The sequence below is a fragment of the Pimephales promelas genome, chromosome 2 (genome assembly GCF_988280905.1).
Source record: "Pimephales promelas chromosome 2, fPimPro1.hap1.1, whole genome shotgun sequence".
NCBI lineage: Eukaryota > Metazoa > Chordata > Actinopteri > Cypriniformes > Leuciscidae > Pimephales > Pimephales promelas.
The window spans coordinates 9,377,701-9,395,237 of record NC_142770.1 but is presented as its reverse complement, the minus strand read 5'-3'; the positions used below and the strand labels follow the sequence as shown (position 1 = coordinate 9,395,237).

Sequence of the window (17,537 nt, the reverse complement as noted above, 5' to 3'; positions counted from 1 at the left end):
GAATTGGCCAATTCGTAAAATATGTACGATTTAGCAAAATCGTATTCATTCGTACGAGTGAGGTCGTATGAATTGTTACGAATTAGCCACTTTTTAATCATCCGTCGAATTCGTACGACTTGGTCGTGAGATCGGGTTGAGTTTAACCAATGTCATGTCAATATTAAATATTTTAATTGGGTTAGGGGAGGCAAAAGAAATACAGAAATATTTGTGGAAAAACAAAATGGTGACATACTGTAAATTTGAACCTGACAAAAGTTAATGTGTTACTTGTTAACTAGATATTTTAGTGTTTTTCCAAGTGTTCCAATACATATTTTTCTCTCTAGGTGGGAAGTTATGGTGGGCGGACGATGTTCTCGCTCAGCTTGGGACCGTTAACAAGAGGGACGGAAAAAATCTGACGGTTCTTCGGAATAAGACCACAGGCGTGATCCACATCAAAGTGTATGACAAAGACAGTCAGAGAGGTAAAAAGAAACATATCTCCAAATACAACAACTTCACTAGAGGCACTAAAATCAAATTAAGATCAAATCAAAGAACCAGAAAAATTAGGGTTCACACGCCTTTTGGTCAATGAATTCCCTTTATTGATTTTAACCCTTTAACTGACTTTTTTGACACATTTTGAGTCACTATATTTTATTGAGAGGAGTACCTAACTTAACTCAAACTGATTGAGCCATCTCTATCATCTGATTGAGGTATATTTAGCCAAAAAAAAGTGTCACAACACTTCTTCTATCAACACTTCTTCTTCTACAAATAAATCACACCAGCCATGTGAACTGTTTTTGGTGAAATATTTCAAGCTAAGCATTTTTTTTTCACATATTACACTGTAAGAGCCTTAACTTTATATTTTTTCAAAAACATGCTCAACCAAACGGTTGATTTGGCACATAACAGTTAATTGTCACCTCCCTTTTTGAGAATGGAAATTACAATGCACTATTAAAACTTGGTTATAATTCAAGTATGCTTTGGTATAAAGACCTAAGTTTGGTCTTGTTTTAAGGAAAACACTGCGGATTATTGTTGAAGTAAAAGCACTTAAAAGTATGAAAAAGTTGGAAGTGGAAGTTTTAAATTTACATTAAATCAAATATACTAAACTAAATATTTTGTCTTTTATATAAAATATATATTTTACTAAATATTTTTTTTATACAAAATTAATATATAATCAAAGCGATATATCTAACCAAGTTGTGTTCCAAATTTGAAGTTGATATCACAAATATTGAAGTTCTCATGAGATTTTGTTTAGGCGTAATACATAAAATGGCATAAATTCCTTTGAATTTAATTGTAAGAATTAATAAATTTCTGTCCAAATATCACTTCTTGACAAAATATGGAACCTTGAGACTCAGACCTTTCTGACAATGTGTTTTGTCAAGACTAGAAAAGGTTTTGATCATAAATTATGATGGGCAATGAAAAAGTATGGCAAAGTATGTGTATGAATTCTGGTACCATTTGTGACCATTAAGTGACCATTAAGTTTGTTACCATTATCTCAACCATTAGGTAGAGGCCAATATTTTAAAAATTATGGGATGTGTTGAAAAAAAAATACATTGAGTGTGGTGTGGTTAATAGTGATATAAGAAGATAAGAAATGCGAACAAAAAATTTCTTTTTTTTTCTTGGTGCGTACTTCAAAGATGTTCCTATATATATATATATATTTATATTAGAAAAGAAAAGATCCTTGTCATTTTTACAAGGTGTGGTTGCACATGATTTGGACAGCAGTTATGTTTCTACATCCCACACATTGTGAAATCCCTTCGCTCTTTATGAATTATGGTGTGGGACATTCATATCACTGACAGGTCTATTAGCGGAGGAGTGCTTGATCCTCTCAATGCTCTATTAGGATTAAAAAAAACTGCCAATTAGAGGCTCTTTAAGGTAAATCTTTTTGCTTCCTTCTCCAATCTCCTCATACCAATTAGCTCGCTCATTTATCTCTCTGACACGGACCTCATGGGAGCGAAGGCCCGTCTCATTACGCCACTTCAAATGAGCTAACTGGGGTGTTTCTGACAAGGTGTCCGAGGAACAAAGTCAAAGCGCCACTGTTTTTTTCTCTTTTTTTTGTGTTTTTGATGTTCCTGAAATTGGTTTAAGAAAGTACACAAGCTAGAGGGTTTTGACAGATTTGCATTAGATATACACCTGTTCGCCTTCACGAATGATTAGTTAGTTAGTGGTTTAATTAGTAATTCTCTTCGTAGGTCGCAATCCTTGTGTATCGAGCAACGGCGGGTGTTCCCAGCTGTGCCTGCCCACCTCTGAATCCACTCGGACGTGTTCCTGTACCACAGGCTACAACCTTCGTCCGGACCGGTCCACCTGTGAAGGTACAACCATTAGTTCTGACCCGAGCGTACGAATGTAATTAACCTTTCGATTTCAGAGCTATTTTTAAGAGCAGGTTTCATTTCTTTTTTTTTTTCTTTGGTTAACTCTTTGGTAGGTCTTCAGTCTTTCCTGATGTACTCCGTTAATGAAGGGATAAGAGGACTGTCTCTTGATCCAAGCGATAACTCTGAAGTTTTGATGCCGTTAACGGGCACTCTGTTCACTGTGGGTCTGGACTATCATGCCGGTAAGTGCACTTTTATCTGTTTTCTTTGATTTTAAAAGAAAGCGAAAAAAAAAAATTAAGAGGAGAAAAAATAGATTGAAAAAAAAAATTATTAAAACACTAAGAAAAAAATGTATTTTAATTTTTTTTTACCTGACATATACAGTATATGTTGTTTTAGTATTATACACTGTAAACAAATATTTTCAAGATTTGTTATCACAACTTTTTTTCTTTTTGTCAAATCAACTTAAATAATTTATTTAGTTCAGATAACTTATTATTTTGAGTTTCCGATGATTAAATTAATCTCCTTCATTGTATTAACTCATTTTTTCATTTCAATCAACTTAAAATTTTTAAGTTAAACCAACAATAATTTTTTACTATATATATATTGAATTAGTTTTCATTTAAATTTCAGTTTTAGTAATTTTAGTATTTCAATTAAAACATTTGTTTCAGTTATTCACCAATGCAGCATTTTATTTTTAATTTTTAAATCATTATTTTTTTTTATTTTCCATCTAATATGTTTTAGTTTCTATTATTTATTTTATTATCAATTAATTATGCTAAGTGTTATTTCATTTTTATTTTTTTGTGATTTTTATTTGGTTTTGTCGTTTTTATTTATTTCGTTTCTGTTTTAGCAGTTTTAGTATTTCAATGTAAAATGTATTGTTTGCATTAAAATCATTTCGTTAGGCATCTAATATTCATATTTTATTTCATGTCAGCTTTATTTCAGTTATTTTATTGTTAGAGTCTTTATTTTAGTCTTATAGAATGAGTAAGGGCCAAAAGTCACATAAAACTTCACTGCTATAATGGTTAAAAATTGGTTACTTTGTAAAAAAAAGAAAAAAGAAAAATACACACAGATGTACTTATGCAATATTTTGTTTTCCTCATTAAAAGGTTTTTACCCTCAATGAAGAGTGTAAAAAAAATTGAATTGATGAACATTCAAGTACTACTGGCTAAAATGATTTGTAATTGTTCTTGTAAAATTCGCTGTTAATATTTTTTTTTTTTTCATAAACCTTTGAGTTGTACTTAATAGCCAAAGCAATTTGGCATTGCCATGCCATGTGTACAACAATACATCACCCCTTGACATGGGGAAAACTTTCATTTGCAGGGAATCTGCCAGTAATTCGTACAGATTTATCTAGTGCAGTAATTGGACAGCTGTCTCCGCACTGGGACAGAAATGCCACTCTTTGCATCAGCGACAGACAGTTTACAGCTTGCCATTTGCATGATAGAGCAAACATTGGCATTGCATTGCATGTGTATATATTTTTTCATTGTGAGAGGAGGTGAAGGGTGGAGATATGCTGTTATGACAGATGGAAGATAATCGAAACAGATTAGCTGGACAGATGAGCCTATGTCTCATAACGATGTGAATGGGCTTTCATTGGAGTTTTTGTCAAAAGGGATACAGTGTAATGTAAATTTTTGAGTAGGTGAGGAGCTGGTGATGCACAAAGCTCCGGATAAAACCGTGCAGCCAAGTCAAAGCAATTTCCATAAAAACGTTTTGAAGAGGACAGACCATGGGAGCCAGGACAATCACAAGTACTTTGGGCTTTTTTTTTTGCCTCTATTGTTTTGGAGGAGAGATGGGTTTGATTGAGATCAAAAAGGGCAAAGACATTTCAGCCAACTGGAGCAAACCTACTTTTTTTGGTAAAGTTTTAGGTAAAGCTTGGTAGCTCTTCAAAAAATAAATAAAGAGTGAATCATAAATAAAATAAAGAGAGTTTTGTTTATTCCAAATTGGCCATCAACACAAGAATGTGCACAGTCCTAATCCGCTGTGACGTAAAAGACAAAAACTAAAAATCCATTTTATCCTTCTACGAATATTTTATTTAAAGGGATAGTTCACTTTGAAATGAATTTTTGATATGTTTTAGCTTACCTCAAGGGCATCCAATATGTAGGTGTCTTTGTTTCCGCAGTATTTTAGGTATTTAGTATTTTATTAGTGAGATGACCGCAAAGGTAATCTAAATGTAAAAATAAGCGAAATTAGCGCGTTAAATTAAGTATACAATGTCGACCGAAAGTTGGTATTCCAACATGGAACCGATATATTGTGCACCCATAATAGTCTTTGCCCCCGTTTTAGGGTAATTATATAATTCAGGGTCTAACTAGTCTGTTAACCAGCCAAACATTTGATTTATGGGTTTTTAGGAAATGACACATTGTACTGGACAGACATGGGCTCCAACAGAATCTCTAGATCCAGTCGAGATCAGACCTGGAGAGAGGACATCGTCACAAACGGTCTTGGACGCGTTGAAGGACTTGCAGTGGACTGGATGGCAGGTGAGTCCGTCTCTATTCTTTTAGCATTTCTATGCGTTTCCAAGTAGCCTTGATGTTGTCGGGCTTATTGTTTCTCTGTTGATTCAGGGTCTTTGTTGCTTTGCATCCAAAGGTAACATTTACTGGACGGACCACGGCTTAAATCTCATTGAGGTTGCTCGGTTGAACGGTATGTACCGTGCCGTGGTGATATCTGACGGACTTGATCAACCCAGAGCCATTGCGGTACACCCAATGAAAGGGTATGTACTGCACTGCGGTTTATTTTCCTCTTCTGCTAAGCTTCAATTTCACCCGAGTGTGGCAACACGAATGACCTATGGTCGTCTAGAGAACAGTTAGCGTGTGCAATTAGCACTTCAAAGCTTGTTAACTGCAGATGTACGTCCTCCTTAAAGGCATTATAATTTCTGTAGCATGTATTCTAATATGAGTTGCCCATCATAATCTTGACCTCGTGTTTGTAATGAGTTATCTCATTAAATAAAGCTTTGTACTGTTGTAGGTTCGGTTGGAGTATAAACGTTAAGCTGCAACATATTTCAGATCCCTAATATCAATGTGGCTTCATCTATTTCGGGGTCCTATCTTACTCAGAAATTGGTCAGTGATATTTGGTAGAATTTTTTTTTTGTAGAGATAATTAGACTCAGATTAGCCCTGAACGAATTTAAAGATTCCTGTTGCAGTTTTAAAACCAATATGACATTGGAAGTGACAAATTCTTGTGAAATATTCACTGGTGCATGTTATTCCAGAGAAAAATTGGCCTTACAATCTCTCATCAAAATAATTAGCGTCACCTGAAATTACGTTTCTTCGTAGTGACCAAGGACTTAATTTTAAACTTCTATCCTTTAAAGTCCGTCTTATAGAGACCACTTTTAATGATCCACTCAGTCCCTGATGGATACAATCTAGTCATGTCATCTAGTCAAAAATGTTTTACCTTTAAGTATAGAAGAGCTTGTCACTGGGGCAATAACCTTAAAGGGACACCTTTGTGCCTTTTTTACCCCTAAAACATTCATAGTAGTTCCTTGGGGGTACATTTTACGACTCTGAGGTACAATTTATGTAATTTTAGGATTAGATGAAAGTTGTGCCTTGTTATGAAAGTTGTGCCTTGTTTGAGCTTTCCTGTAGTTCAAACAGAAGAGCGTTGGCGCTTGTGACGCCAAGGTCATGGGTTTGATTCCCAGGGAAAGCAAGGACTTCATTTTAAACTTCTACCCTTTAAAGTCTGTCTTATGGAGACCCCTTTCAATGATCCACTCAGTCCCTGATGGATACAATCTGGTCATGTCATCTAGTCAAAAATGGTTTACCTTTAAGTGTACAAGAGCTTGTCACTGGGGCAATAACCTTAAAGGGACACCTTTGTGCCTTATTTACCCCTAAAACATTCATAGTAGTACCTTGGGGGTACATTTTACGACTCTGGGGTACAATTTATGTAATTTTAGGATTAGATGAAAGTTGTGCCTTGTATTGAAAGTTGTGCCTTGTTTGAGCTTTCCTGTAGTTCAAACAGTAGAGCATTGGCGCTTTTGACGCCAATGTCATGGGTTCGATTCCCAGGGAAAGCAAGGACTTCATTTTAAACTTCTACCCTTTAAAGTCTGTCTTATGGAGTTATCCACTCAGTCCCTGATGGATACAATCTAGTCATGTCATCTAGTCAAAAATGTTTTACCTTTAAGTGTACAAGAGCTTGTCACTGGGGCAATAACCTTAAAGGGACACCTTTGTACCTTATTTACCCCTAAAACATTCATAGTAGTACTTTGGGGGTACATTTTATGACTTTTAGATGAAAGTTGTGCCTTGTATTGAAAGTTATGCCTTGTTTGAGCTTTCCTGTAGCTCAAACAGTAGAGCGTTGGCGCTTGTGACGCCAAGGTCATGGGTTTGATTCCCAGGGAAAGCAAGAACTGATAATGTAAATGTGTACCTTGAAATGCACTGTTAGTGGCTTTGGATAAAAGCGTCTGCCAAATGCATAAATGTAAATGTGAATATTAAATGTGTTGATCCAGTGTCAAGCTGTTGTAACCAAATGTTTGCTTTTTACTGTATTGCGTTTGACTGACTTTATGGATTTCACTTAGAAATGGGCTGTGGAACCACTTTCTAATTAGCATTTCTGTTTTTCTCAGAAGAGCTTGAATACATCATGCTTGTTTTCATTGTAACTGAAGATAAATCTTGGAATTCAAGCTGTGGAAAGGTCAAAATTCCTCAGGAAGACTAATGGGATTTTCCTTTGAATTCATGCAGGTTTCTTTTCTGGACAGAGTGGGGCCAGAGTCCTACAATCTCCAGGTCACGTCTCGATGGTTCGGAGCAATCCGTGCTTGTTAGCACCGGACTAGCAAAGCCTAACGGTGTCTCCATAGACTACCAGGTCTGCTTCCCCTACTTGTCTGAAGTGCTTAAGTTTCAGGCGGCGGCAGTATATGTTGATTTCATGGCTTAACTAGCAGCTTTAGGGCACTGAGAACATTTAACCCATCATTCTTAATACAATAGATGCATGAAGTTTGTCTTCCGACTGCATTGTAGGAAAATAAATTATACTGGTGCGACGCCCGCAACAGCAAGATCGAAAGAATCAACCTTGAGCGGGGTGAGCAGAGGGAGATTGTGTTCTCATCGAGTGGGGTGGATATGTTTTCCATAGCAGTCTTCGGAGCTTACCTCTTCTGGTCTGACAGGTAATTTATTTTTCCATAAATGTTACAGTCTCTACGAATGGCCCAAGAAAGCAGAAACCGTCCCACTTTCCCCTACAAGGTCACAATGCTAGCGCAAGAAGACACATTTGATTATATCAGAATCTCCCGCAGTTCAATGTCATTCCAAGGATGGGTTACCTCACCTCCTGTTAGACCAGCTGTGTACTGTATTTTAATGAGTTCTTTGGTTTTAATTAGTCGAGGGCCATTGATTATCAAGTGTCAAACTTTTGGTCTTGTGCCCCAATGCTGGTAGAGCCTACGCCAATGGATCCATCCGCCGCGCTTCCAAGAAAGATGCTGTGGACGTGGTCACTATCAGGAGCGGCTTGGGCGTCAGTCTGAAAGATGTGAAGGTCTTTAACCAGGATCGGGAGAAAGGTTGAGGTTTCACTTAATGGCAGTTTTCCTGTTCTTTGAACATTTCACCAATTCCCACAAGTACATTCATACACTTTTTTACCCAATCTCACTCCTGGAAGGCCACCTAGGTCCAACCTGTTTCAACACAATTTTCTAGGGCCTTGATTTGCTGCTTTAGGTGTGTTTAATTAAGGAAGAATAGAGCTAAACTCGATAGAAAAGTGACCCTTCAGGAGCAGGATTGCAGATGAACACCTGCTTGCACGCATGTAAAATAGATCAATTAGACTTGCTGTCAATGAATCTTTCTGAGCATTACAATAAGGGAATAGTTCCCCCTAACATGAAATCCTCAAGCCGTACCAAACCTATATTTTGTTTGCATGTTGAAGCAGTCTCGAAGCGATTGTTAGGTGATATCATTTGGCACTTCTTTGGGAGCCTGATCTCTTATTTTTCGACTTACCCAGGTACGAACGCTTGCAGCAGGGAGAACGGAGGATGCCAGCAACTTTGTTTTTACTTGGGGAATAACCAGAAGACTTGTGCTTGCGCCCATGGATATCTTGCTCAGGATGGACTCAGGTGCAACAGGTACGAGGGTTACCTGCTCTACTCCGAGAGGACCGTCTTGAGGAGTATTCATCTCTCAGACGAGAATAACCTCAACTCCCCCATCTGGGCGTATGAGAACCCGACTTATTTTAAGAACGTTATAGCTTTGGCCTTTGATCATCGGCAGAAAACGCAAGGAACAAATCGGATTTTCTTCAGCGACGTTCATTATGGGAATATACAAGTTATCAATGACGACTGGACAGGACGACGCATCATTGCTGAGAGTAAGTAATTGTGTCTAATTACTTTGATGCGTTTTTTTTACTTGTCCCTGACCTTATCAATTGCGCTTTTTGAAACGAATTGTTTTTTTAGTTCTTAAACTTTTCATGTATTCACACTGAAATTGAAATGACAATATTTGATTAACACATTCTCATCCCAAGACGTCATCTAACTGACGCTTTTGACCATACGTCAACATCCAACGTTTTAGGGTACCCTTTAACGTCAGTTAGATGACGATCCTAGGGCGTCATCCAACTGACGCTTTACCTTTAACGTCAGTTAGATGACGCGGGTAGGTTTAGGTCTGGGGTAGGGTTTGGATTAGATAGTGTCATCTAACTGACGTTAAAGGGTACCCTAAAACGTCGGATGTTGACGTATTGTCAAAAGCGTCAGTTATATGACGTCTTGGGATGAGAACGGGCTGGTTTGATGTAAAAATGTTGTATAGAAAACAAATAATTTTCTAATTGTGCTGATGAATGGTTTTCAGACATCCTTGACCTTTTAGTTTTTTATTGCGTAAGTGATGGTGATGTATTTTTAAACATTTAAACAAATTAAATATTGGGTAACACCCCAGACAGCAAACTGACATTGAATCAACGTGGAAACGACGTCTCTCATGACATTGAAACAACGTTGATTTTGCTCATCGAATTAACGTTGAACCAACGTCAGACGCGGCATTCTTCAAAGCTAAATGAAAATCGAAAATTGGTTTGCTTTCATAACGTTGAAACAACGCGTTGATTTCAAGTTGATTTTCAGTTAGTTTTGAAAGAATGACGCGTCTGACGTTGGTTCAACGTTAATTCGATGAGCAAAACAATGTCAGATCAACGTTGTTTCGATGTCATATTTCCACGTTGATTCAATGTCAGTTTGCTATCTGGGACTTTATTTGAAGGGGTGTGCATACAACTAACATGACACCTTCATAATCATGACATGACATGAAAGTTTTATGCATGTGTGTGACAACTGTCATTAAGTGTCATTCGCTCAGTTATGACATTTTTAATGCATTTTTTAATGTCACCTTGACATAAACCATAAGATCATAACCTGCCAGTGTCTTTGTCATGACAACTTGACATTACTAAGACAACACAACATGTCATAAACATGACATAGAAGATTAATTATGAAACTTAGGAAAACATTACATTAAACTGTCAGGTGGTTGGTTTTGACATTGGCTGTCATGAAGCCATTATAACTTTTTAATGACAAATTCAATGTGTACCACTGTAGTTGAGGTCACGGAAAATATTCATGACACAGTTATAATGCCTCATGACAGCCAAGGTCAAAGCCAACCACATGACGGTTTAACTTAATTTTATGTCAAGTTGTCATGACAAAGACATCTTAAACGTCATATTTGCATTCAAAATGTCATTATTGAGCGAATGACACTTTTTGTCAGTTGTCATAAACATATAAAAAAAACATATTTAAGACATATGTCATGTCAGTCTTATGCACACCCCTTAAAGTAAAGTGTTACCCAAATACGGTTGTTTTTCAAAACCTTTGGGCCTTTTCCCCGATCCTTTCTATTTAAACATCCAGCCTGATGCTGTCCATAGTACTTTCATAACACGTTTACATTATTTGCAATGCAGCTCATATTTGTAGTGGCATCATGGCCGATTAACTGTGGTGAAATGTAAATAAATGATCTGTTCAGGGTACAGCCAATTACTCTGATAAAGCAGCAGCCCAGTAGCCGGCATTGGAATTCATACCTCATGTGATTTATCAGGCCATAACCTTGTCAACATTAACACACGTCTCATTTAATCAGTATGCCATTAACCTGCAGAGCTGTCATTTCACAGCTGCCGTGCTGAACGATAGCTTGCCTGAGAGGAATTGTGATATTTGTCAAACGAGGCCGTGGATTGTTACACCTGACCCTAGACGCTAAGCTTTATGCGTTGTCATAGATCTATGCTGATATTTTGCAGATTGGCGTTCGGCTGATAAACAGCTTCTCTCTATGTAGCCTTCTCTTGTTTGAGAGCTGATAGACGTGAAATGGGTGTTGAAACAGCTTTTTAAAATCATTTTTTTATAATAGCTGATTTGTAATGAGTTTAAATGGAGAAAAAAGTCAGACTTGTGAGATACAAACTTGCAAAAAAAGCGACTTTTATACAAGTCTGACTGTTTCTCACAATTCAAAGAGAGTCTGCATTAGGCTATACACTCGCAATTCTGACTGTTTTTTCTCGCAGTTACTTGTGAGTTTATAACATTTATAATCTCGCAATTGTGAGGAATGAAGTCAGGATTGTGAGAATAAAATTCTTAATGACCTTTTTTAAACAAGTTTCCATTGTAATCAATGTAGTCAGGTACAAAAAAAGGAGAAAAGAGCAACACTAAAGTATTAGTCATCAGAGACATGTCTGGTTTACGAATTAAGAGAATAGACATTGTAATTCAACTTGAATCTCTGAGAGACTATTAGAGAGAATTAAAGGTTTTACTTAGTCAACACTCCACAAGCGCACAAGACGTCGAGTCCTTGAAGGCTTTTTATTCACGTGCGAGGAAAATCAATTGCGGTCAGAGGTGAAAGAGTGTTTCTGAGAGTGTATTGGCTTGGAGAGAGACGCTAGAAAGACAACGAGAGTGAACAGTGCCAGAGGGGTTCGATGCCACATGATCAGCCTTCAGACCTTTAGAGAAAGACCGAGACAGCGATGCCAATGCTTCGTCTCCACGGGGGGGATCATCTGTCTTTGTAAGCCAGAGGAAGGTGATGGATCGCAGACAGGATCTAATCTCTTGACACGCACATAATACAGTAAACGTTTCCAAGGCAACACGTATGTCTCGGCGTGCAAATGCCATGTCACCTTCATTCCTAAAACAAGTCATTTCTAATATTTTCATCTGGAGGGTTTGTTCCTGATAAGCTGTGATAAACAAATACCAAGTTATTGCTGTTTAAAGTCAAGTTTACTCTCTAGAAAAGGGGTACCCCAGGTATAATATCCCGGTTTTTAAAATCCGGGATATGAGCACATTTGTGTTTTTGCCGGTGTTAAAGGGTTAGTTCACCCAAAAATGAAAATTCTGTCAGTATTTACTCACCCTCATGTTGTTCCAAACCTCTATGTGTTTATTTGTTCTGCTGAACACAAAGGAAGATATTTGGAAGAGTGTTTTAATCAAACAGATCTCATTCCCCATTGACTACCATAGTATGTATTTTTTCCTATTATGGTCAATGGGGAATGAGATCTGTTTGATTAAAACATTCTTCCAAATATCTTCCTTTGTGTTCAGCAGAACAAATAAACACATAGAGGTTTGGAACAACATGAGGGTGAGTAAATACTGACAGAATTTTCATTTTTGGGTGAACTATCCCTTTAACATGACCGTTCGCGACCGGGTTATTGCTAATGTCCCGGTTTTGAACGGGTTGTTGGCTGCATGTAAACGTCATTGACTTGAAGTGTTTATCGGATCCTAACTCTACCCCAGACCTAAACCTAACCCGCCACCTAACTGACGTTAAAAGTAAAGCGTCAGTTGTATGACGTCCCAGGATTGTCATGTAACCAACGTTTAAGGGTACCCCAAAAGGCGGATATTGACGTATGGTCAAAAGACGTCCCAAGACGTCAGTTATATGACTTCTTGGGATGAGACTGTGTTAGTTTGAGACAGTTTACCTAGCATGACAGATTGCAGACTTTAGCAAACCTGCATTTTGTTCAGTTTCTTGAGATCCCTTGTGAAGCGAGGAGACTCATGTGCTATTACAGGGCTCGTTTTTTTCAGAAAAGCAGGATATTTAAGTGTCCATTTGCTCTTCATTTGATGTCATTGTTGTCTTGGAGAAACGTATTTTATGATAGTGACAGTATTTGCAATTTATTATTTTCTTCAACAGTCAATGGCAAATGCTCTAAAGCAATTTATTGTGCTGGTTCTGAAATACCCAGTGTCGTATTATCCTTCTTCAGCACAGTCGGCGTCCTCCTTTACGCTTATTAAGTCATTGTTATGTTCACTGCAAGTGATCAGAGCCCCTGTATCCTTTTCGATGCCAATCACTTTAACTGTCAGGCTTTACGGGTGTTATGAGGATAAGGCATCCTGAAATATGTGTAATACTTCTGCAGAGCTACTTAAAAGATGCTAAAAAAAGACTGAAAGTTCGTTTGATCAATGCATGATTTTGTTTTTTCACAAAAAGGCCCAAGCAGGTCATAAAAATGCACTGTACTATGCGCCGGGTCGTACATGATTTGGTTGCATATTGCCAATACATGAGACTACTGTTTATTCATCTACAAATCCTCGCATTATAACACCAAATCATAGAGACAATGTAAATAAGATATCTGTTGTGTGTGTGTGTGTAGTCAGGTTCATTGGTTATAATTAGAGATGCACAAAATATCGGCCACCATATCGGTATCGGCTGATATTTGCTCATTTTTATGTTATCGTTATCGGCCCGATAATAAAATTTGGCTTATATATTAAAGCTGATAAATAATTAATTATTTCCTTCAACACATGACACCTGAGACACTTAAGATGCACACTGTTCAACATGATTGATCGTATTTCTTGAAATATGATTGGAATCAAAAACGAAGTGAAAAATGTGCTGTCATATCGGCTACGTGAAATTATAATGAGAACATTATAATTGTGTTAGGGAACGGATTTTAATTGTGAGACTTTTGTTTTTGCAATCAGGCTTTCAAAAATTATATAAAAATTGGATTTAGATTTATCGGCCGATATATCGGTTACCGGCTTTCAAATATAAAGAATTATCGGTTATCGGTATCGGACAAAATGTTCATATCGGTGCATCCCTAGTTATAATATGAGTTTTTACGCGAGTGCGCTCAGTCAGTCATGCTATAAAGGAGCGCACTTTCCTTGCTTTCTGTATAATCCATTAACAATTTGAAGAAAAGTTTTGCTGAGAACATAACATTAAAGTTTACTGCAAAGTCACAAACACATTTAATCATGTGACTGAATTCCGCGTGTCACTTCTGACATTACTTTTTACAACCACTGGATAATGACTCTCTGTACAGCCAAAACAATCTTTGTTCTTTATTAGAAATATTGTTTTATTCTCAAAATATGACTTTGATGTTACTGTTACAAATTTATTCTCAAAACTTGTTGTTTTTTAACATGGAAATAAAATACTGTTTAATATTATATACCAATATTGTTAAAATGTATAATATATTAATGTATGATTTTATTACAGTTTTATTCTCTAAATGTATATATTTTCATTTTATATATAGTAGGTCTGTCAGTTAAACGCGTTATATACGGCGTTAACGCAAACCCATTTTAACGGCATCAATTTTTTATCGCGCGATTAACGGCCATTTTGGCTCAGCAAAGTTTGTACTTTTTTCACATGCTTTTGCAACAGGACGCGGCATGTGCGGCGCTGCGAACCCATTCATTTCAACGGCTTGAGCCGCGCAAGGACGTTTTGTTGCTTCGTTGACCAAAGCATAAGCGGATCTAGCTAGACCAGAAACAAAACTGGTCTACGCACACTTGTTTGGGCTTGCGAGCCGGCCTAATAGTTGGTTTACATTGGTTTTGAGTGGATGGCGAGCGCGAGACGCTGAAATGGATGCCAATAAGATTCTGAATGGAAAGTTTACTTATAAGAAATTGCCAAATTCTATTGACAAGACCAAAGTGATCTGTGTGTTTTGTTGTTGTGAACTGAGCTATCTCAATGTTTTTGCTCCTTTTTCAAGTGGAACATATATAGAGAAATGCATAGTCAAGCCCTCCCCAGTGTTTTCAAGAGCTAAAAAATGTGTTGATTAGATATCCACTTCACATCGTGACCTTTGCTGACAACCTAACTGTTTTTCACATCGACCATCTGTCCGTTTTTCTTCTTTCTGAATCACTTCTGAAAGAACATGTGGAGTTTGTTGCCTGCCATCCAGATTTATTTCTTTCAGGTTAACTGGTTGCATTTGTGTGGGCTATCTTTTATGATTGAGACAAGGTTTGAAATCCTTTTCAGACTTTGAAGTGTAGTGTGTTTAAAGTGTGTGTAGAACCTTGAAGAATGTGAAGGTGTAGGTCACCGTCCGCACGTTCCTTTAGAATACTTGACATGGCGTCCCCTTCTGTAGATGTTGGGTCTGTGGAGGGACTGGCGTACCATCGAGGCTGGGACGTTCTCTACTGGACAAGCTCAACCACAGCCACCGTCACTCGCCAGAGCGTTGACCAGACCAGACCAAACGCCTTCAACAGAGACACAGTGGTCACTCTGTCCGAAGAGGACCATCCGCACGTCCTCACTCTGGACGAATGTCAGAAGTAAGTCAAGAGTTTGAAGTTTGACATTTCGAAAGGAACTTTTCGAACTTTTTATTTATTTATTTATTTTTTTATGCTACTCCATTTTTCACCAAAATTAAGCCAGTTTGATGTTCATTTAGCTGGCACTTTTATCCAAAGCGACTTACAATTGGGCAACTAGGGGTTAAGTGTCTTGCTCAGGGACACATTGGTGTCTCGCAGTGGATTCAAACCCGGGCATCTCACACCGAAGGCATGAGTCTCATCCACTGCACCTTCACCGCCGCTATTGTAATTTTTATAACTGGTTGCTTGTGAAATTAAATTCATATTTTGTTCAGTGATTAAAATGTTTTTTGTTTTCAAGTCTAAAAGTAGGCTTATGTACTTTTCATTAAAGTAAAATAAATCTCAAGTGTCAATGTTTCTGGCCTGACTCCACCTCTCCTCAAAATAACCCACGTTGATAAATTTGCTTTGATGGCTGTCTTTCCAAAAGGTCGATGAAGGGAGGGATCCTCTAATTATTTTACAGTAATTAGGCACCAGACCTCATACAGTGTTTTCATTTTACATCAGTGAGTTATGAGCTTTTTAAAGATTCAGATGTGAAAACAGTATGACCTGTGCTACAGAACTTCACGGCAAATGTGGTATTAATCTTCAAACTTGATCTCAATTAGCCTTTCATTTTCAAATTAGAAAACATTAATTAAGTTGCACATATGCATTTATTTATTAGTTCTACTTGCACAAATTGCTGACTTGCTGAACCTTGCTTATCTAGCGCAGTGATTCTTAAGTCAAGTGTGACCTGTACAAAAGTGAAATCAAATTTATATTAATAAAAATGTATTTGGTTGTATTTATAATGTATTATAAAATTGTTTATAGTTATACAAAAAAAAAAAAAAAAAGCAAAACGGCAAAGTTTGACTGAATGCAAATAACTTTTAAAGGTGCATTGTGCAAGTCTCTAAATTTTCTTTCGTCTTATTCGGACGCCTGGCACTAGACAAAAGTTTTATTTTCTTTGTCTTACGTGGAGTTTGCGTTGGGGTTTGGAATGAACTACAAGCCGATGTCTTTGAATCCATCTTATACTTTTTTTAAAAGTTGACTAAAGTTGTGTCGCTCGAGTTGTCTTCGCTGACACGGAGAATGGCGGCGAATACACAAACCCGCCACACATAGCCAGGTGAGCGCGTACGCGCATGACGTTACGCCCAGTCTCAAATTCCGTCCCGAATTCCTCTCATTTATTTTATTGTACAGGAATATAGAGGCAATCGCAGTGAGTAGAGAAGGGCTCAATCAGCCCATCAGGCTATTGTTTAAGCATATGGGTTAGAAAAACGGGTATTTTTAACATGAAATGTTTCGCAATGCACCTTCAACATCGAAAACAAAAGCGTTTTTTTTATCATAAGTTGATATATGTATTTTTTTTTAAATTTGTTATTCTTACTACCTGTGATTGTTGTTAATTAGATGTTTCCATTTAGCATTTAGATTCCTGCTTTCTAAAATCAGGGCTTACGACGGATTTATGGTCACGACTGAAAAGTATGAAAGAGGTCATGTACTTTATTTACTTTGATTATGCCTCAATTGTCTACATTAAACTGGCTTTAGCATTTCTCACCACTTTACTAAATTAATTCAGTCAGATGTGGGATATTTCTATTTATGTCTGATTTTCGATATGTTCCATTGCCTGATGCTTGAAAAATTATCTATATAAACACAAAATGTCAATGCCAGCATTAGCTTTTTGTCAAACTGCGTTAGCAGCTAGCGTTAGCATTAACACCTGTTCCGCAGGTGTGTGATTTAGTGCTGTAGTGGCACGTCGATGACGTCGACGCTTCAACATCAACAAAAAATTACGTCGACGTCATATTTTTGCATCGACACTTCTTTATTTATTTATTTTTTGTACGTTCCCGCCAGTACAGCTTGGCACACACATGTGGGAGAGCGAAATATTGCAGAGTAGAGGACAAAGACAACTAGAAGGGAATGTGCTTTCCATTAAATGAATCAAAAAAAAAAAAACTTTGCAATTTAGACGCGCAAACTGGGTGCCGGTGCAGTGAGACGAACAAGCTCGGGCAGATTCGGCTTAAAGTCGTTCATTCTCGGACGTAGCGCCGCGCGCGCTGTTATTAAAAAAAAGGCGTCCACAGACCTCTCCCGAATCATCTCCAGCCTCCGATCGCACCACTAACTCCGCCTCCGTTTCCCTCGTAACTTAGCTGATATTAGTATTTATACAATCTCTATGATAA

The 17,537-nt window shown here is 37.5% G+C and overlaps 1 protein-coding gene across 2 annotated transcripts in view; it reads left to right on the top strand.

The window, feature by feature from the left end:
• Window positions 1-17,537, top strand: part of lrp1ba (low density lipoprotein receptor-related protein 1Ba) — a 260,042-nt gene that overhangs the window by 137,899 nt on the left and 104,606 nt on the right. For both annotated transcript variants that reach the window (XM_039682989.2, XM_039682988.2), the window contains exons 33-42: window positions 333-473; window positions 2,253-2,378; window positions 2,495-2,626; window positions 4,817-4,951; window positions 5,064-5,193; window positions 7,232-7,358; window positions 7,517-7,668; window positions 7,946-8,070; window positions 8,523-8,894; window positions 15,075-15,264. In XM_039682989.2, the coding sequence (XP_039538923.2) occupies window positions 333-473; window positions 2,253-2,378; window positions 2,495-2,626; window positions 4,817-4,951; window positions 5,064-5,193; window positions 7,232-7,358; window positions 7,517-7,668; window positions 7,946-8,070; window positions 8,523-8,894; window positions 15,075-15,264 (1,630 nt within the window). The remainder of the gene's footprint in view (window positions 1-332; window positions 474-2,252; window positions 2,379-2,494; window positions 2,627-4,816; window positions 4,952-5,063; window positions 5,194-7,231; window positions 7,359-7,516; window positions 7,669-7,945; window positions 8,071-8,522; window positions 8,895-15,074; window positions 15,265-17,537) is intronic.